Source organism: Cornus florida, unplaced genomic scaffold (genome assembly GCF_030987335.1).
Source record: "Cornus florida cultivar Cherokee Brave unplaced genomic scaffold, ASM3098733v1 CherokeeBrave_3.0.0_Hap2_Chr11, whole genome shotgun sequence".
Classification (NCBI taxonomy): Eukaryota; Viridiplantae; Streptophyta; class Magnoliopsida; order Cornales; family Cornaceae; genus Cornus; species Cornus florida.
The window spans coordinates 42297701-42320652 of NW_026775581.1; the positions used below are offsets into that span (position 1 = coordinate 42297701).

At 32.8% G+C, this 22952-nt stretch overlaps 1 protein-coding gene across 2 annotated transcripts; it reads right to left on the reverse strand.

The window, feature by feature from the left end:
- Positions 1-12973: 12973 nt before the first annotated feature.
- On the reverse strand, positions 12974-22218 carry LOC132283345 (truncated transcription factor CAULIFLOWER A). Of its 2 annotated transcripts, none has more exons than XM_059785286.1 (8): positions 21812-22218; positions 14876-14954; positions 14723-14787; positions 14552-14651; positions 14422-14463; positions 13805-13846; positions 13571-13701; positions 12974-13384 (listed from the first exon to the last, which is right to left on the reverse strand). In XM_059785286.1, the coding sequence occupies exons 1-8, from the start codon at positions 21994-21996 to the stop codon at positions 13267-13269; spliced, it is 762 nt and encodes a 253-aa protein (XP_059641269.1). In that variant the 5' UTR covers positions 21997-22218; the 3' UTR covers positions 12974-13266. The 2 variants fall into 2 exon arrangements, with proteins under 2 accessions (XP_059641269.1, XP_059641270.1); XM_059785287.1 differs by having other exon boundaries at positions 13589-13701; positions 21812-22213.
- Positions 22219-22952: the final 734 nt, after the last annotated feature.

The following is a 22952-nucleotide window of genomic DNA, read 5'->3' on the forward strand; positions in this document are numbered from 1 at the left end:
GTATGAATATAAGAACAAAAGCTCTTAGGATGCTGTATGATGTTTCTTTATGGTAACAACATTAAATCCCAAAGTCCCCATCTCTATTTATAGAATTTGATGCAGCTAATTCAAAAATATAGCTGTTGTGCACAGGTTTCAAGGCAAAATAGCCATTCAATTTTGAATTTGCGCTAATTCGATCGACCGAAATGAATCAGTACTTTGTTTCGGTCGTCCGAAATAACCTGAGGCTGTCTTTGCATTTTTACTTTGGTCTGCCGAAATGAATAGGCTTTTTAATTCGGTCGACCGAAGCCTGAGGCCTTGTTGCATAACTATTGCCCAAACCGGTCGTCTGGAATGATTTGCCTATACATTTCGGTCTGCCGAAATGAAACTGCTGATTCATAAATTTTGTTCAAAGTTAACAGATGAGACAGTTTTGTTACAGGACATTCTTCAGCATACCTTATTTCCATTTTAAACATTTAAGTAAATGTCTTTACAGTATTTACTTTAGGTTTACAATGTAAATAAGGAAGTACCCCCCATTTGGATTCAATAAAAATAATAGAAAATTGAAATCCAACTAAATCAAAATGTAGAAATTCAGTTTTAGTACAAATTTGGATTTTCGACAGTTTTGGTAAAAATGAATCCTTATGTAGACCAATGTAGACTTGATCAAAAATTCTAATAAAATTAGTTTAGGCTAGTTGAAGTATAAAGAGTTATTACCGGGAAAATTTATATTGAAATAATCATTATTTTAAAAAATCATTTTTCACACTTATCCATTTTTCATACTTAGCCAAAAACACAATTTTTCATGACGCGCATTCAGGAGTCCTAATGTCCTTTATCAACTCATGGTAATGAAGGTTTCTCATGCCTTAATTGTTGACCAATATGAATTATATGATTAATGTGCATGGTCTTAGCATTTCTAGCATAAGTGAGGAGTTCTTTTAAAGCTTATGCAAGCTAGAAGTAACTCACTCTTTAGTAATGACTTCATGTGCAATTATATATGAATGAAGTACATAGTCTATTACTAATATATCTAGTACATGGTCTTATAGAGATGAGCTTCAAATGGATTCATAAATAGTTTGACATTTAATCATAAACACTCACCATCCTATCTATCATTTTCTTCAAACTTTGTCCATGATTTTTAGGCTTTGAGGTAATCTTGCTTTCTTCCTTCTTTTGAGTTGTTTTCTTACGCATTGTAGTCCAAGCTATCTTTGGATGGATTTTGCATTTGGTTCTTTGGAACTTTATGTCTTTTTCGTATCCATTACTTTCCTCGATGTGATCTTGAATAATGGAATACTTGGAATGATCTTTATAGCTTCATTGAGGTTATTATTTGAATGTGAATAATCTATATAACACTCAATGTAAACATGAGTCCTTAAACTTCATTAATGGTTTGTTATCATAAAAACCTCTAGATTGTCCTTGGATGGATTCCCTAAGGTTAACAATGTATATAAGGATAGTTTTCTTATTATTATTATTATTATTATTATTATTTGTATATAGTAATTTTAATAATAATGAAATAATATTATTATATATATAATTATAAGCTATATATACATACCTATATATATATATATATATATACAGACATATATATATATATATATTTATTTTATATTTTATTTTTTCTTTTTATTTTCCTTAAGTTAATAGACTTAGGGTTAATATAGGATTAGGGTTATATGTTGTATATATATATAATAGTATAGGTTTGTGGGGGGCTAAGTTTTTATATATGTAAAATATTATATACTTAGAAGTAGAGAGGTACAGAAAGGAAAACGTGAGGGAAAAGAAGGAGGTTTTGGCCAAGGGTTCAAGGCCGAACCAAGGAGAGGTTAGGAGGCTTGCTCGTGGGTTAAACTAAGAGCATAGAGGACTAAGAAGGCAGCCAAGAGGTCGCTGAAAAAAGTAGAGAAGAAGAAGGTTTGAGGGTTTTAATCCGAAATCCTTAAGAGGTAAGTTCTTCTCTTATTCTCTCCCTTTGATCTATGTTTCTATACGTGCCTAGGAAATTCTAGGAGCTTAAACAACATAATTGAATAATTATGCATACCTGAATTGCTTTAAAACAAAGAATTTCATGATTATATATGCATGTTCTTGATTTCTTTATTCTTAGATTTTTGATGATGATTATGTGTTTAAGTTGGATCTCTACATTTTAAAACATCTAATATAAATTAATATGGATTTATGGGACTTAGGTTGAAGTTTAGAGGCCTTAACAATAAATTTTTAGGGTTTACAGAGGCTGAACCGACGAAGAAGAGCACCTTCAGCATCAATCGAGTCGACTCAAATGATTAAATGATTAAATAGACTTGGGAAATCCTAAAATGTATAATATACTTATATGTGCTAAGGATGTGGATAGTTGGGAATTAAATAACTTATAAGTTGCTTAATTGGATGAAGGAATTAATTTAATTGCCCTAACAATTTAAATTAATATCGAAATAATTTTAAATAATGGCTATGAACCTTTATATAATTTATCTGAGATGTAGGTTAATTACTTAGAATGTAAGTTAATTACATGTTATTTAAATTGTTGTATTTGCTTAAATAAATGCAAATGAAGTTGTTTAAATTGGATGAATAGATTAATTTAATTACTTTAACAATTGAAATTAATGTTTAAATGGTTTTTAAACAATGTTTATGAACCTTTATAATGTTAACTGAGATGTAGGTTAATTACTTGGAAGGTAAGTTAACTATATGATATTTAAACTGTTGTGTTTGCTTAAATATATGCAAAGGATATCTGTATGATATGTATCACATTAATTCTGGATTAATTGATGTACTATTTTATCTGTTGCATTATTTATGGATTGTATGGTTTAATGCACCGGTATGGGATGGTGGCATTCTAGGGATGGATTAACTAAAGAAGTTAAGTCCTATCTATTTATTTATGGATTGTATGGTTTAATGCACCGGTATGGGACCGTGGCATTCTAAGGATGGATTAACCAAAGAAGTAAAATCCTACCTATTTATTTATGGATTGTATGGTTTAATGTGCCGGTATGGGACGGTGGCATTCTAGGGACGGATAAATCAAAGAAGTTAAGCCCTACCTATTTATTTATAAGGGATTGGATAAATCATAGAGTTAAGTCCTCCTTATTCGTGTCAGGCCACTGTATCAGATGGATGACATTTATTTTATGCTTATATGGATCTTTATATATATGATTATGATGCCATGATATGAGCTTGAATCTCAGGATCATGGTTAGGGTGCGTATATTGTCAGGGATGTGTAGCTAGATACAGTGGATCGTTATGTGCCCTGGTAGGTCTATGTATTCGTGCCTACTATATGTGCGTTTTGCATGTTGCTTACTATTCAGGTTGAGGTCGCCCTATAATCCAATGAGGTTCCTTAGTGTGTGTGTATATATATATATATATACGGACTATATTAGTTATTATTGGATTGACTAGGATGTGTATGTGTATCGGATCTATGCTTGGACTGTAGTAGAGTAGAACTTGTTTGTGGGCCTGTGTGACAGCCCAAGTTTTTCAACTCGGTGCATCAGTGATGAACCGAAGGTTAATCCGATAACGGATCCGAAATGCGGAAGCAAATGATAAACCAAGGTCTTAAGAGATAGGAATCACTCCTAAGACACTAATGTGACCTTTCATGAAATCACGGGACTTAAAGAAAGTAAAAGCGGAAACAAAGGTCAAAAAGGACAAAATTCGTTATCAAAGGGGTAAAACGGTCAATTCACAATTTGAGAAAGAAACTTAACTCTAAACAAGTCAAACAAGGTGAATACAACCTAATCTAGTCATTCCAAGACATTTCAAGAAGTTTTAAGAATATTGGCCAAGAATCCAACAAAATGCTCTTTTCCGGTTGAAGTGAAAACTGACACTTCTCCACTAAAACATGAATATCTCTCACTGTGTTTGGAATCTGAGAATGACATAGTACCATTGGAAAGCTAACTCAAAATCCTTGAGTTAGGCTCAAGAATCACCCTATTTGGATTAGGAATGAAGGAGTTATGACCTTTCGAAGTTTGACCATCAGTGCTGAATTAAAATCTGGAGGTGCTGGTGAACAGGGGCTATTTCGGTCGACCGACCTAGAGTTTCGGTCGACCGAAATTGGTCACGATAGACCAAAACTGGTCACAAAAGGGATCGGTCGACCGACTTAGAGTTTCGGTTGACCGGAACTCACAGAATGTTTTCTGAAGGCTGGTTTTTTTACTGTTCATTTGGTCTCAAAAGGAATCAGTCGATCGACTTAGAGTTTCGGTCGACCGAAACTCCTCGAAATACTGCTGAAAGCTCCTCTAAACATGTGAAATTGCAATGAAACCTATGGGATTCATTTTACCCACATGCATAGATCAAAATTTGATTCATTTTAAGGAAGATTGAATATATGAACATGTCAATTACAAGAATTTCATGTAGCAAACCTCTAAGATGGTTAAAATACATTTTTGAAACAAAAAGTTAGCACCAAATGGAAACAAGTACAAATTTAAACATACTTGGCCCTTGGCCTCTATACATATATGCTTCTAATATCAAAAGTAAGTATCTAGGTATCATTACACATTAAGGTAGCTACATCGAAGGAAAAACATGCTAAACACTTGCATGTCAATATACAAAAGTGTTCCAAATTGCTCATTAGCCTCTAAGGATGATGAGCATCCAAGAACATAGTCTCCTTACCTGAAAAACAACCCAAACCATTAGGGTGAGTAATCAAGTTACTCGTAGGAAGAAGCATATGCGTATACCCTAAAGTTTCAATATCATTGCAAGATCAATATAGACGAATACAAGGGAGCATTTCACTTAACGTCTATGTTCAAGGTGTTCTAAAGGATCATCTTAAGCTAACTTAAATAAATCTAGCTACACAATATCAAAATGGATATACTTAACAACATAAAATCGCATGTAACTAAAATTACAAGTTACAACTTAAACATTGATTGTCAAATTGGAATTGAATGCGAAATCAAAAAGTGGAATCTTTGGACATCTAAGCTCGGAATTCTGCCGAGACCTCAATGGTTGTTTTGGGCATTAACCGGTAGGAAAAACTATCCTAAGTGCGCACTATCTCAATTGTGGAGAACTCATACCTCCCACACTAGAGCCAAACTCTAGCCATGTCACTAGTAACTATGTCCCAAGAGAATCCAAAATACATTAAGTTCAAAACTTATACATAATATTAAGGCATATATATACCACCTTCCATGCACAAGCATTTTGAAACCACACAAACCATGTCTTAAGGTTCCTAGTCTAGAATGGCATGATAAATGACAAGTCTTTAACATGATATAATGTGCAAAATAATACCACTAACTTATCAACTTCAATCATGCCTCAACAACAAGCTTTATATACTAAATCTTAACATTTTAGCAATAAGCTCTTAAAATAGTCACAATTACCAATAATAATCTACTAGAATGTAGGATTAACATCACAATAGTACAGTAATTCAAATCAATAAGAGTTCTATACGACATCATTAATTATACTCAAGATACATACACAATACACATGCTTAATCAATAAAATCCTAAGTCAACCATAAGAATTTCCTATAGTATGCAATACTACAATTCTAAAAGCATGTATACAATATATATTAAACCCCAAATGATTTTAAAACACTTAAAATATAAACATACTACCACCCCTACCTCAATAGAAAATTGAATCTCTATAATCCAAACAACCAAGCTCAAAATGGAAAACAAGTTTAGGATTAATGAAGAGGAGAGTGAGGGAAAACTTTTGTGTTCCAAGGTTTTTAAGTCTAGGGTGAATGGAAGGAAGCCAAAAATGAAGTCAAAGCTATAAACCAAGCTTTTCTCCAATGGTGGCTAGGCTAGGGTTCTTGAAGAACATGTGAAATGAAAAAGATAAAATGTGAAATGATGAGTGAAAGGGCTAGAAATCCTCCATTCACTATGTGTTCTTACACTATCTCTCTCACACACACAATGCAAAACTAAATCATGATCCTACACTTGTCACAAATCCAAGGCTCCTTCCTAGGCTAAATCTTAAGCTTACACTTGTCAACCATCTAAACCAACAAGTGCACCAATCCTAGGCCAACATGTGGGTGAATCTCCACCTTCCAAATGTCAAAAGATTACACATCCAAGTCACTCCACCCCTTTGTCAACAAGTGGCACCATGAGAATGTGACACTTGTCACATTTTTCAAAAATTACAAAAAGATCATTTTTCAAAATATCTTACAAATTAAATTACAAAAAGGTCCCTAAGACGAAAAATAATTATTTTACATAATTACACCAAAATCCCAAAAATAATGAATAATTACAATAAAGTATGCATCCATGCCCTTTATGAAAAAGTGAGCAACTAGAATGTATTTTCTACAAAAGTAAAAATACAAATATCATGGAAATCAAGTATCATGAATGCATGCAAAACTGGAATCAAATCCGAGTACAACAAGTGAGGTTATGCAAGGAAAAATGAAAAACGGGAAAAAGATGAAAAAAAGAAAATCGTCGAAAGAAAAGGAGGAAAAAGACCAGGTCATTACAGCCTGACCCACCATTATTTTTCAGGTGTTCGTCAGGAGTAGGGATTGTTCGTGTTGAGTAGGGATCATCTACTTCATTCTTTCGGATTATCTATATAGGAGTTTTCTTTATGATTCAGTATCTAGTTGTAGACAGTTGTTTACTATTGATTTTTGGTTTGAGATTTTCTAGGGGTTCACACAGTATGGATTCCTAAGTTTTATTATTGAAGGATTAATTATATCAGAATAATTTATTATTTAATAGAATTTTATTCTGAGGTTTCAATTAATGGATTATCATTTTAGTTTTCTTTCAGAAATTTATTTATTCTCATTTATCTATTTTATACTATGTGTTCGATTATTACCGATTTGTTTTTTGATATCCTCGGGTATTCGAGCGTGGGCCTGCCAACCCGCATTCGGAAATCCGAGGGTATCACAGGTTACGCATATATTATTGAGGCAGAAAGAGAAGAGAGTCACAGAGAGAGAACGTAAGAGAGGAAGAGGGTTTTGGCCAAGAAGCAAAGGCCGAACCAGGGAGAAGGAAGGAAGAGGGTTGTTCCTGGGTTAGAACTAGAGCAGTAAGAAGTTGTGAAGGCAACCCAAGGTTCGCCAAAATTAGAGGAAGAACGCAAAGAATGAGGTTTAAGGTTTTCAACCCGAAATCCTTAAGGTAAATTCTTCTTCTAACTCTTCTCCTTTGATCACGTGTTCTATACATGCCTAGGACAATTACAGGATAATTAAACATTAAAATCGACCATGTTTGCATACTTAAACGGATTAAAAATAATGTATATATTTATGTGTATATGTTTGTTTGATTTTAAACTTTAATGTATGAAAACTTGTTTTAATTCGTTCTAATTATGGATAAAGGCTTAAAATAAGTATTTGGGATCATATGGGACTCAGTACAGACACATAAGGCCCTTAAAGAAGGAGATCAAAGCAAGCAAAGGTTGCCAGAGTTGGAGAAGACGACTCGCAACAGGAACGAGTCGACTTAGTTCCAGCTAAGTCGGCTCAGTTGCTAAATGAGTCGACTCAGCTGGAACTGAGTCGACTTGGTTGATGAACAAGCCGACTCAGTTGGGATTAAACTGAGTCGACTTCTTCAGAGAATAAGTCAACTTAGTAGGATTGGGATTTGGGTTTGACGTTTTGGAGTTCCAGAATTTGTTTTAACCCATTTTATTTAATTTTTATGGGTTAAACGGACTTGGTAATTTTCCAGAAAACAGAATATACATTAATATGGTAAGGATTTAGATAATATAGAGATTTAAATAACTTATAAGTTGTTTAGGAGATGTTTATACTGATTTTAATTGTTATATCAATTTTAATGAATGTATAAATGATTTTAATCATGATTAAGGAAGTTTATATAATTTAATTGAGACGTAAGTTAATTACTTGTAATATAAGTTAACTGCATTAATAGTTTAAACAAATCATCATTTTTTCAATCTTACGCTCATTAATGTTAATTTTAATCCAAGCCTATAGTCGCTGTGTTCGATCCATACTCACCATATGTTAAATATAGTTGTGTAGTGGCTTTATAAATTTAAAATTGATGTTTCTCAATTGTCATATTATACACATCTATATTCATTGATCGTGAGAACGCATCAGTGACACAATCTACCAATCATTAATGAGGGAATATTCTCACATTCCTTGTGTGAAAATACCATAATGTCCTTGTAGAGCTCACAGTTTTGTCCTCCAGTGCGCACACACTTTTTGATGGCGCATATACACTTATACCAGTTCTAGCAGAATGAAGACTGAAATCCTTGTTGCAAAAGGATTGTAAATTAGTCCAACAACATTCTCTAACTCAAAATATACTGCACGTGTCAGTCGTGTGCTCTACATACACAGAAAGACCAAAATGCCCCTCTAGAGGACACTTGTCACATATACAAGAAATTTGTGATGTAGTCTGAGAACACTTTATCAAAGTGAATTTTTGAGTTCTGTAATACAATGTAGTATTCAAGACAAGTATAAAATGGTCACACACGTGTGAAAAGACTAAAGTGCCCATGAATGTGACTGTGATCAAAGTTACATATGGTGCACCAGAAAACATTGAATTTGCTTGTGAAGTGAGCTTGTGACACAATGTACCTTCCTAGGAGGATTACATACATTCTCGGCATACTGGGATGACCCAAGCACCTCTGTGGTCTTCATGAATTACATATATGCCCTTGATAGGACATATATCAATATAGATGATCAGAAGCTGTGTGAATTCTAACAGAATTAACAAGGGTAGAGGTCCGTGATACAATGTACCATCTCAAATGGGTTCCAAATGACTTCTATAGAATGACTAAAATGCCCTTGTGGATATCAGACATCAATTTCTACTACAAGATTGGACCTTTGAGCTCACCTTTTGACATTAAACAATATATTAAGTCCATATTGTGACATTATAAAGTCAAACCATACATGAATACTTGGACCAACAAAACCCATTCTTCAGCTTTTCTTTTCATTTTTTTTCTAGTTGGTACTCACACACACGTCTCCACCGAAGTTACACAATTTCTACCACAAATCGGACCAAGGCTTTCTCGAATGTTGATGATCCTACAATGTCTCTTAGCTAGTGTAAGTTTGGTGTTCAAATTTTGGGCCAGGTCTTTCGGGCCAGGTCTTTCTCTTTTGGTTTTGGGCGTTAGTTTGTGTTATTTGGATTGGGCTTGAGTTTATTTTTATATGCAGTTGTTTCAGCCCTTTTTTTTGTTTTTTTTTAATTTATTCTTCAATTTTCTAGAGGTATACCCCCTTGTATATTGTACAGTTTTTTCTCTTTTTTATACAATTCACTTACTTACCGAAAAATAAAAAATTCAAATTTTTATATGCAATTGTTTCAGCCCATTTTTTTTATTCTTCAATTTTCTAGGGGCATACCCCTTGTATATTGTACAATTTTTTCTCTTTTTTTATACAACTCACTTATTTATCAAAAAATAAAAAGTTCAATTTCCAATGTATTATTAGTCAACCTAAGCCATTATGTTATACTATCCACTTGCCTTCTAAATTTTTAAAGCTATTGTACAAGACTAATCTTATCATGTAAAAGATAGATAAGTCTGTACAGATTCTGTCGAGTTGCACTGTAAGTAATGAGTTTAGTTGCTTAAAAACAATACTTATTCCAAAGTTGTGCAAAGAATAACAGGTAATATGGTTTAGTAACGTGATTTACTCTTCTTAGTAATTACAAATAGGATCCATGGTAACTCTGTATGCCGCACAGAAAAAACAAAACGTACTAATATCAGTATCTCCATAGGGAGAGAATAACTTTTCAAAAAAGTCGGGTGGTAGTCTCCATCCTAATAACTCATGCATTGGATATGGTACGTACACGTATTAGTATATTATGGGTGACTAAAAAAACTATCCCAAAACTGTAGGAAGCCGATCAATACAAACCCAAAAGACTGACTTTATAGTTATGCCAATTCAAGGGCAAAGGACAAACACCAACTTTCTCTGGCACAAACTCTGAACTATATCCTCTATATATCTTAGATATTTTTAATTTTTATAAATATCTAAATCTCTCTTTCAAAATATCTTATATATATATATATATGATATTTATAATTTTTATACCTATCTATCCGACACCGGCCATGAGCACAAACGTTGATCTATATCTTGGATATTTATAAAACTATCCCCAGTTACTAGAACCCTCCAGAACGCTCTAGAACCTTCTAGAACTCTCCCAGAATATCTTAGATATTCTCCCTCGTCCCTTCTCAGCCGTCAATTAATGGTGCACTCCCTCATCCTCATTTGTACATCTTCTGCTTTACTCTATCGTCTAAAATATATATATAAGGTAGCATATATATATATATATATATATATATATATATATATATATATTACTTTTCAAAAAATATAATCCGTTCAACATCTTCAAAACGTTCAATATTAGTATACATGCTCTTTCTTCTCCATCTCCGATAACTTGTGATCAAGGATGTTGTTCTATCTCTGAGGCTATCATACCATTTTCACCAGCATTATTTCTTGCAGAGAATACATATACAAACTCTAAAAGGAATGGAATTCCTTGATTGTTTATGCATGGTAAATATTTATGACATTTCATATACAATGGCGAGGCCACGTATATCAAGGCTAGGGTTTAACTTTATTTTCTCCTCTAATATTTTAAAATCATTCTATATATATATATATGATATGACATGATATGACATGAATGATAGGGAGAGACAAGAAATAGCAGAAGATATTGAGGCGTCCCCACCATAGTAGTCGCCACTCATGCGCACTGGCAATCATAAATTCAATAGGGAGGCAGCCCCAAACACCCCACTAGAACCACAAGGATGCGCATGCAGGTTCCATAAATTGGAACATGTCACATCTTTAAGCCATGCAATAAAAGGCAAAAAAAGTAAAAAACAAAAAACAATTAAAAAAAAAAAAGAAAAAAGAAAAAAAAAGAAAAGGAAAGGTGATTGACTATCAGATTTGTCATAATTAAGGATATATGATGAGTTGAGTATGGGACAAGGTCATGCCATATTTGGCATGTGATGGGGTCATCAAATCAAAATGAAAAATAATAAATATAAATTTAAAAAAAATTCAAAGCTCACTATTTGGCATTTGATGGGGTCATAAAATCAAAAAGAAAATAATAATAATAAATAAAATAAAATGAAAAATTTAAAGCTCACTATTTTGCATATAATGGGGACCGTTACAACATAAAATAAAAAATAAATAAATAAAAAAACTCACTATTCAACAAGGATACATGTCACTAAGCTGTCGCGGGCAATTAATTTGTAGATAAAAATAAAAATTCAAAAAACTCACTATCAAAATTTTGTGATGGTTTAGTCATTGTCCCATGTGTTAAGAATTCAAAATTTCTTAATTAATGTGAATTCATCAACAGACGCATGTCGAAATATCTAAGGATGAAATTTTTTTATAAAAAAGTTATAAATAATATTTAAATTTAAATTTGTTTTCAAATAATAAGAGACAAATATCTATTATTTGAGAAAGTTTATCACGGAATGAGTTGGATAGTCCAATTAGTAGAGGCAGTCTCCTGAGTCGAGTCAAAGCCCAGGTACAACTCACCCCCTCCTCCCCTCCCCATCCTTACGGCGTAAATAAAAATAAAAAGTTTACCACAATTATTGAAAAGTTATAAATATATGGAAATATATGGTCACTTAAGACTTGACACAAATAGAGAGTCTAGAGAGAAATTACGCAGAACATCAAGAAAAATTAATCAGAAGAAGATAGCCAACGTTTGACTAACCCCTTCCTCTCCCTTTCCTCCCTTGTCAGGTAAATAAAAATAAAAATAAAAAGTTTACCACAATTATTGAAAAGTTATAAATATATGACCACTCAAGACTCGACACAAATAGAGAGCCTAGAGAGAAACTACACAAAAACATCAACCTTCTTAAATCCTTGCACCGAACATCAAGAAGAATTAATCAAAAGAAGATACTCTTCCTGCACAAGAATCAACTAGAGAGAACTATACTATATTTCTAAAATTAATAAAATCAATTATTTATTTCACATTTTTATTCCAAAATTTTCAAACACAAAATTTGTGTCCCATTAGGAATTTAAAGTGAACCAAAACCTAATTCCATAAGTAGGGATGGCAATTTGAACCGCTCCCGCTGTTACCCGCCATGCCCCGCCCTGCCCCGTTTTTGATGGTTTTGGAGAATGTTTAGCTTATTTGGGTGGGGATAGTTTAATGTAATAAAAACCCGCACGTGTTTGATACGAGGGCGGGGAGGGTCACTCCGCCCCACCCGTTTAAATAGATAAATTACTTAAGTACCCTTATTTCATTAGTATATATATTTACCAGTATATATATTAAGTACCTTATATAACAATATTAAAGTAACAAATGAATTTAATTAGACCGAAAGTTGCAATGATAAAGAACTGAAGATGAGGGGAAAAAAAAAAAAGAAAAAAAAAAAACAAATCTATTTCAACAATAAATAAATTATAGTCTTAAACGGGGTAGGGCGGGTACCTGCTGAGATAAAAATATTAAATGGTTGCGGGGATGGGATGGTAAGTTCTCCGTTTTTGCGGTTTTGGGCGGGGATAGGGGACGAGTTTTTAAACGGTTGCGAGGGCGGAGGAGGGTACACCTGCCCAAACTTGCCCTCGTTGCCATCCCTATCCATAAGTACTACATGCTAACAAAAATATAAGAACCACCCAGGAATTTAAGAGGCAAAAAGGAATTAAAATAAAAACAGCTATATGCTAAAGAGAAAATTACCGCCAAAATATAGTTTTTATATACATAATAATGTAAGGGTCAGCTGTGTTGCCAAGTTCCTTTACATTAATGGTCTTCTATCCATACAAAATACAAATGTACATAGTTTCCAAATCACAAACTAGGACACCGACCTTTTGGGATTGTTTTACACCATACTTTTCGACATCATTTATTATACTATTATATATATATATATATATATATATATGTCTTTTACCACATATACATGTTTCTTGATTTGTTTGACATCAAAAATTTGTGCAGCATTCGCATAGTGTCCTCAGTTTTAGCCATTAATGTGGCGAAGCATCCATGGAGGCATGACGGTATTACTTTGTTGTTGTTGACATGGAACTTCTTCTTCTTCTACTTCTCCCCCATTCCCTCCTCCCTGGTAAGCTCCACTGCATCACATATATTTATCCGAGTTAGTACTCTAATATATATGGCAACAAGTATTATGCTATGTTCAGTTATATGAAATTGGTGCCTTGAAATTTAAATCGGAGAAAATTGACTTCAAAGGTCATGCAACCGAACATAGCATTAGTGTATATTATGGCAATGTATAAAATGAATGTCACACACACATAGAAAAAGAGAGAGACCCAATGCTTAAGGAGTGCAATGGCAGTGATTGAACAACTGAGGTTGAGTTCTGTCCATGGTCTTGTTCCATCAATTGGGGTTGTTGTGCCAGTTCCTTCTCTTTCTCCTTCACCTATATTGGCTTAAAATATTAGATACATCATATATATGTAACTTCTTTTTCAGGATGATCAGAGGTTAGAGACTATGGTTTAGATTGAAATGTGCTATATCACCTTCTTTGCCAGCAAGTTGTTTTCCTCCTGCAATGCCTTATCCTGTCACAAAACACAATTTAGAGAGGAAATAACAGAGTAAGGCAGCAGTTTTAAGGCTAAAATTCTGTGTTTTTTTTTTTTTACCTTCAAATTAGGTGATGCTTAATGCTACATCACAAGCTAGAAGTCTACAACTTTGTTTCCGAGAACTATCAAAGAGCCAAAACTGTTCTCAAGAATTCGTAAAATTATTTTCAAAAAACTACAAAAAATAGTTTTTTAAAAATAGGCATTTTTATAACCAACTTTTAAGAAAACTGAACTAAACATTCTTTATATAGTTTTCTAATTTTCAGTTATCTGAAAACAGAAAACTGTCACGTTTTTTGAGTTACAAACCAAACATATCCATACTATTTATAAGTGATTTTTTTTTCTAGGGATCGACCGCTAATAGAAACGCAGCAAGAGGGTTCAAATTACAAAAAAAAATCTCAACGGTCTAAATTGAATTGGTCCACCAAATGTCAATGGGCCAAGACTCCTTGCCTCCAATTCCCCTTTAATATATATATATAATAAAGGGGATCCTCATCTTAACATTTGGTGCAAAATAGGTAGAATGAAAGTCTCACCTTTTTTTGCAGCTCCGAAATGGATTCTTGCATTAGTTGGTTCTGTAAACAAAAGAGTCTGAGTTCAGTCATTTGCATCTTCCATAAAACAAAAACTGCACAAGACTTTTAAACTCGTAGCCGATTTCACCTTTCTTGACCGAACGTGCTTAAGAGCACTATCAAGCTGGTGCTCCAAATTCTGAAGCTCTTTTAGACTCAAAGTATCTAGATCTTCTCCCATAAAATGACTGCAAACACCAACAACGAAGCATGATTCATCTCAATTCCTTCTGATAATCACATTAATTTCGGTTATTACCTTTGGTTTTTTTGTAGAACCTCCAGCCGAGCCTTGAGCTTTGCGTATTCCAGAGTCCAGCTTCCCTGGATAATAATATCAATCATATTTCGACGAATACTAGAATTCCTCAAGAATTAAGATGACAGTGGCTCGGGGTAGAACAGTGCATACCTGTGATTCATTACCATTTGCTACAAGCTGCCTTTCTGCATACGAGTACCTGTCATACCGCTCAAGAATTCTTTCCATACTGTCAGCGAAAAAAAATTACTAGTTAGCAATCAAGATGAATTGTAGCCAAATTCAGGCACAAAACAGAGAGTTTTTGCTGTCAAATTTGATACAAACACATTTTACATTCATCAGATGTATAATTTATTGGAAATAAGTTGATTTCAGTTGGAAGCTAAAATACTATATTTTATTTGTTTCTACTGATTATGCAATAAAATAGTAATTCAATCTAATGCAAACCAGAAGAGAAAAAAAAATAAATAAAATAATAAAATAAAATAATATCTTCTACGGTTTCAGAGACATGGGCATAAATGAAATTGTCTTGTGATTTGAACTATCGAATTGGTGAGAACACTTGACAGTTAATCAGAATGGTAGAGAGGTTCTGAACCATCCATTTGATATGATTCAATGGACATATTTTTAAAGAAGCTTTCCTCTTGGTTAGGTAGTTTACAAAGCCAGTGTGGCTACTACCATGTTAATATCTTGTTTCAAGAGAGAAACAGAGTCAAAGTCATTCTCTTGAAAGAAATGTAAAATAACACATTTATAAATGTGTCCTAAACCCAAGGGGTTGGCCTACTTAGAAAAAATTTGGGCACGGTGGTCTCGTGGAGCATCAGGCATTAGGATCGATTCTTCCTATGTGCAACTAATTCCTTAAGGACCACGCTCGCGGACATAATTTGAGCTTTATCCGATCTATGTGGGGACACCTTGCATGAATCCCGTGAATTAGTCAAGGCAAAGCCCCAGACACCCAGGTTATTTGAAAATATATATATATATCCCCTAAATAACACTCCAATAAATCTATGTCATTAGTCCATTAAGATCCCTTTTAACTCAGCTTATCCCCCTTATACATTAGAAGAACCAAGCACTTGGGTATTGAATATAAGGTACATAGTCCACTGGTATCTCAACTTCTTTCAAATTCAAAGTTGAGTTTTTAATAGTACCGAATTCGTGCTTTGAATTTGGAATTGAATAAAATTTAATTCAACATTTTAACTAAATTTCTTTTAATTATAAATTATAGTCACTGATTCGCTACTCCTAACCATAGCATTACAACAAATGCATAAACCAAGTAACCAATCACTATAGATGTTCTAGTTTTTGCATAGCTTGATCAATACTAGGTCTAGGTATCCACTAAAATCAAAGGGATTAAATTTATCAAGTAGTTCTCAACTATGAGATTGAGTTAAGATTATATCACACATTCTGGATAATTCTTGGTCTAAATATAATAACCTTTTGTTTTTCTCTACTTCCAGAATATCAAATTATCATTTGAGCATTTGAGTTTCCCTTGTTGATTCTATTTGTTTAAGCAAAGTAAATTTTTACCTAGGTTTCAACAAGAAGATAATTATAGAAAAATAGTTTTGTTTTGCTTTGTCAGATGAAATACTATGGGACATCCTTAAATAGAAATGGGTAATAGTTAGATTCTTATCGTTGAGAATGTACATGGATCAACAATAAATAGACCCGTCCTATTTTAATTACCAAATCAAAAATGGTAATCAAATCACCATATTTGATTTGGTAAATGAATATGCATCCCACATTTGATAAGTAAAGAGATCATACTTATTTTTTATTGGCCTACATCAACCAAGATAATGTACATCTTCACTTACTAGGATTGTCCAATATAGAAAGAAAGAAAACTATTATCGGACATAAATTAGTTGAGTTACATCTGCCCAATGGTAAAATGGTCTACTCAAATTTCGAACTTTTTAAAACGCGTGATTTCTACTTTTTAAATTTGTGCCCTCAAGTCCAACCAGGTGTTCGTATGCTAGTGTTTCCAAACGCGGAGTACATTTTAGAATGGATGATGATGCATTGATGTGTTAGGAACTCAAACCCTAATTAGATGAGGACACGAAAGCTGATCAATCAAATAATTGATTGATTGCCATTGGAATAAGATTAGTCGCTCCAACGTCTCAATCGAAGTTGATAGGAAGATATTTTCAAAAAGGTTTAAAACTCTTGACACTATTCCTTCTACTTCGAGGTTATATATATATATATATCTAGACACACACACACTAATTTATAAAAACTGACCACATATATACAATCATACAAATTTCCAAAAATTTTAATAACATGGAAACATAACTTAAAGGGTAATGTGTTAAAATAATAATAATAATAATAATAAAATAAAAAATTTGTGTATATAAATTCTTAACATTTGAAAATATGTTCAAGTCGTCTCTTACTGTCAATTTCGACAATTTTTTTATTAGAACCCTAAGATACCCTTTATAATTAATATTTTTATGAAATCAGTATTTTTTTAATTTTATTTTGTCTTAGAGGCATTTTAAATATTTTAATCTTCAAATGAACAAAATGTCCTTATTTGCTCAATTTGAAAAATGTAGGGTTTTTCTTAAACACAATGAGATATTTATAACAGAAGATTTTCTTGCAATTTACCAAAATTATGATGTGTTATTTTCTCTTATAATAGAAGTTTTATTATATATTCTCACTACTCTTTTAATTTAATTATGTTGTTTTATTTCTAGAATAAATTAATATTTTTATACAACAAAGTGTTCAATATAGGCATTTAATTCATTTTAAAGTAATAATATAATAAAATTGAATGATTGTATATACTTTTTAAGTAAATGTCCAACCAAAAGTATCGAACACATATCTCATACCCATGTATGAGTAATATGTGTCCAACACATGTACTCCACTACTTTTAAAAAGTCCGTATAATAAAGATTTTAACAACCAATAATTATGCTAAAAACTCATTTTCTATCTTTTGCGAAGTTAAAACTTTTTCCAATGTATTTTTTATTTTTTATTTATTGGCAAGAACATACTCACACTCATTTCTGTTCCTACGGGAACTTAAACCATCAACCTTCACTTTTGAAGGCGAGTAAATACCACCATACCACAAGGCCTTTGGTCTTGTGCAAAACATTTATATCAAAATGTAACATTACAATGACATTATTTCAAGAATGCAACACATTTATCTTTAAGTTGAATTTTCAAAGTAACGATATTGCATACCGCAGAGGAAAATCTCTCACCAATAAAGATGTGACATCTGTACAAGGCAGTATCAAACGGTAGAACAACAGGCGGCCATAGTAATGTCAACTTGGACGACACACATGACTAGCCGAATGGGCCAGGGAGTCGATTGACCCCCAAATCAATCCAATGATAAATGGAAATTGCACAGAATCAACAAGAAATCAAATTGGGATAAACATGACCCAGTTAGGTCCCTAAATCCCTGAAAATTAGAGATTGAATAGGCAGAATCAAGTTGAATCCTCTTGTATAAATGCCAAATCAGTCCAATGACAAATGGAAATCCCATAGGACAACTAGTAATCAAATTGGGATAATCAAATCAGTCCAGTTACCTCTCTGGAAGGGGGATTGGCTCCAATCCCTGAAATTATGTTTTGTTTGGTTGGAGGGAATGATTGAGGAGTGATGGTTAAGAGGGGAGATAAAAATAACTTTTTCATATTTGATTGGAAGGAAGAAAAAAGAGGGAGGAGGTAAGGAGCTCCCAAAAAAAATAAGAAGTATCACACCATCGAACTAAACAAAAAGTGAAGGTGACACCTTCTCTCCCTTTATTAGGATGTCTCATGCATCCGGTCTCTTCCTTTCTATCCATTTTTCCATCCCTCTAACTAAACAAAGCATTAGAGATTAAATAAGCGGAAATCAAGTTAAATCCTCTTATATAAATATTCAGATATTGAGGGGAAAAAGGTTCAAATAGGATCACTATAAGCAATAACAAGAGATTCGTTACACCAGTTGAATCTCTTTTTGTATGAATTTGTTTAGTTTTCTCTGCTTACAAATATCTACACCTACACATTCTCAATATAATGCATATAATATAACTGAGCAATAACAAAGAGATTCGTTACACGTGTTGAATCTTTTTTGTATCATGAATTTGTTTATTGTTCTTTACTTACAAATATCTACACCTACACATTCTCAATAGCATATAATTTAACTGATATATATATATCCACAACAAAATATAATACAAAAAATCGTACGACGTGATGATCAGTTTGACAAAAGGATATTAGAACAGGTAACACTTCCATCTTTCTATTGGCCAATATAAAGTGTGGGACTGTTCTCCGATAGGAACTCTTTTGGTTAATCTGTTGGTTAGGAAGAGTCGGCTACACAACGAAAACCAATAGGATGAAATTGGAGCTAATGACATATAAGCACTTGCTTCTTGATTGTATTATCATGTTGCCTTTATTGAAGGGGTCAAAATTGGTCAAAGGATAAGAGTTTGACTAAAATTTATGTACTATGAGTCTCTGCAGATGGAACTTTGATATGATATACAATTAGTAGCGGTGTCTCATCATCCTAATTGAAAATGTTTAAGGTTGGAATCCCCTACACGACAAATAGCTTTGGGTTGTGATTAACTTATAATTAAAAACTAAAAAAAATATTGATATTAAAAGTTTGACGGTAGGAAATTAGGAATTTTTAATAAAAGTAATGTTATTACGACATTAGCCAATTATCTTACTAGAGAGAGAGGGAGGAAAAAAAGAAAAAAAGAAAAAAAGAAAAGTAATGCTATTAAAGTATAAAATAAAATAAATAATGTCCAATTAGCTAATTTAAAAATAAACTAAAAGCTATATTCATATGACATTTTTTCTATCATTTATGAGCAGATTGAAGCTTGTTTTGGATTTGATACTAGGCAGTTTTGGTAAGGTTTTCAAAATTTTGACAGTTTTCTAATTATTTATGGCTTTTATTTATAGTTTTTTGAATTAGTCGGTTTGTGATTCACTATTATAAAAATTCTAAAATTAAAAGAGAAAGCTAGACATATTTATTAGAGTACTAATATTCACACGGAACACTGTAGTGAATTGTCTAATAGAATAATTTTTATTTGGTTATTTATACCAAATACAACTAAGGAGAAGGCTCCACTTCTTTATTTGTTGCATAATTAACTAATTAAAAAACCATATTTAGCAATTCACTTCAACGTACAAGAATCATTTTTCTATTTATTAATATAAGTCCTAGTAAAATCTAGATAGACGATTCTTAAAAAAACATGTGAAAATATAAATATGTTGTACGTTTTGAAGAAAATAATACAAGTGGAATACAAGTTGCCAAAAACTTGTACAATTGTTTCCTTCTGAATAGTTGAGTTTGGAATTTTAATATTTTTCAATTAGCCCGTGTAGAATTAATTTTCAATCTCCAACACAAAAAATTCTACATTATCCCGGAGTATCATACCCTCTAGGCCCTTAATTATTGATGTGGTGGTGGGACCCACCTAATAAATGACTTAATTGCCGAGACATGCCGGGGTACCATACCCCGGGTATTGTAAAACTTCTCTAACAGCAAACTATATATGACTATTTAATATCAAGTAGAGGGACATAATCTAATACCATTTGCATTAACAAAAATAATTTCTTTTCTAGTTTTTGATGAATAAAATAAAATTAGACTAGAGTTCTGAGGGTGTCAAAATTCATGTAGGTACCAAAATATGGTAGGAGGCTCCAATAAATGGCCTAATGCACATTGCACAAAACACACCAATTTAACATTTAGAACACATATTTAGTATTTCAATGAAATCTGCAAATTCGTGTATTAATCTAATGTGAAAAAAAAAATAAATAAATAAATAAAAAATAAAATAAAATAAAATTTAATTAAATTAAATTAAATATATCTGTTGGTTTCTGATTGGAGACAGTGCTATCAGTAGCTGGAAGTTAACCTTTACCATAGTGACAAGAAATATAATGTTTATGAATTCACCCAATTAAAAGGAGAAATATAATATATTAATATTCTATGTATAAATGAGTGTCCTTCCTTTTTATGCATCATGACCTCAATTCGAGCCGCCTAGAACCTTAAATCAAAAAGCAACACCATTATATCGAGATAAAATCGATGATAATACCATTACATTGAGAATGTACGTTTTTGATGTTATAGTGTTACATGCATTGTGTCGATTCTACTATTACATGCAGCAAAAATTTACGTTCTTACTGTTACAGCGCTACAGCGCTACATGCATTGTGTCTCGACGTAACGGTGTTGCATTTTAAAAATAACTTTAAATTATCGGACCTCTGGAGAGGATCTGAGTGCTCTATGTGTAGAGGACTATTTCTAGTTCTCCTATAACAGTTTGTGCTATACTTTAACAGTGACTCAGAAAAACCCAGAGCCTTAATGACTATTTTTTTTATTTATTTTTTTCTGGAAAAATTAGTGTGAAATGACTTCACCTGACATTAAAGTACATAGAGATAGAGTTCAGTGGATATATGTGTGTGTAATAATAATAGATGCTTATATATGTACGTCTACATATATTATCCTATATCTATATTTGTTCATGAGTCTTATGTACAAAGATAACAAGCAGTGCATGAAATCAGAGATTAAAAGCCACTCAGAAATATTACAATGATTATTTTGCATTACAGTGATTATTTTATTAATATAATATACATGTCAGCACAAAAAGTAATATATATATATATATATATATTAACAGCAAAATATATATTACAGTGTGTTCAAACACTCATAGATCAATCATCAAGAACTGGAAATAGAAAACACACACAAACACATATAGGGACAGAAAACAAGAACTAGCTATTTCGGATTCAGAATAAAAAATTGAAAATAATTGCTCAAAATTAGATGAAAGAAGTTGTGAAATTAATAATATATAAAACCGTGTATATATATATATATATAGATATATATCGAGGGAGATGAAGATCTTACCAGGCATCTGTAGCGTACTCGAATAGCTTCCCTTTGGTGGAGAAGACAATCAACGCAACCTCGGCGTCGCATAGCACCGAGATCTCATGAGCTTTCTTGAGCAATCCGGACCGTCGCTTCGAGAAGGTCACCTGCCGATTGATTTTGTTCTCGATCCTCTTTAGCTGAACCCTACCTCTTCCCATTTTTCCTTCGCTTTCTTGGCCTCCAAACACAATCCAACAATTCAGTAAAAACTATACATATATTTATCGAGAGGACTAGCTGTATTTGTTATCTTCTTTGTGTTACTAAGCATGTGGAGGAAGACTTGAAAAGACTCTATTTATTTTTGTGGGAGAAATGGGAGTGTTTTAATGAGAAATATAGTGGTGTATACAGGTATCTATATATATATTTATTCACCATGTTGGGTAGTTTGAAAACCGGCTTTACGTGATCAGATTTGGGTTTTGTCTGGTATTTCAAAACCGGGGTAGTTTGGTCAAAAACGTTGTCGAATTCTGATTGGTCGACTCGGAGATTTTATTCGGTGTATGGTGTGTGTGGTATTGCAAGTCCGTAGTGGTTTTATTGTAAACGGCGCCGTTTACTGCGTACAATACGTGTCAAAGGTGTACGGGATTGTGCGCTTTTAACGGGGTGTTTGTTTGGTTTTAATTGGAGTGTGTTGACGGAAGGTCTTTTCGTTTTTGTTATTAGGTGAAACCTTTTATAGTCCAGTTATAACTTTTTCTTTCTCCTCCTTGTAGATTGAATATTACCTAAATTTGTTGAGGTTGTACTTCTCAAAATTACTACTCCCTCTCTCTAAATAAATTTCCAAAATTGTTAGGTTAATTGCAAAAATAAAAATTAATACTAATAAATAAATAAAAATTATTGAAATATATTTATATATATATATATATATATATTGTGAACTATCCTATACTATTGAACCTATATTTACTTCAGGGTGCAAGAAAGCCCGAGGCCCGAAGGGTAGCTTGACCCAGCCAAACTTCTGCTAGGCCCGGACAGGTCTCAAGAGGGGGCTGAGTGGGCTTGGACTTGATCCGCCCATCCCAACTCGCCAAAAAGCCATTTTTTCTTCTCCCAATTTGTCAAAGAACCAGCCCAACACAACTCTTTTTTTGAA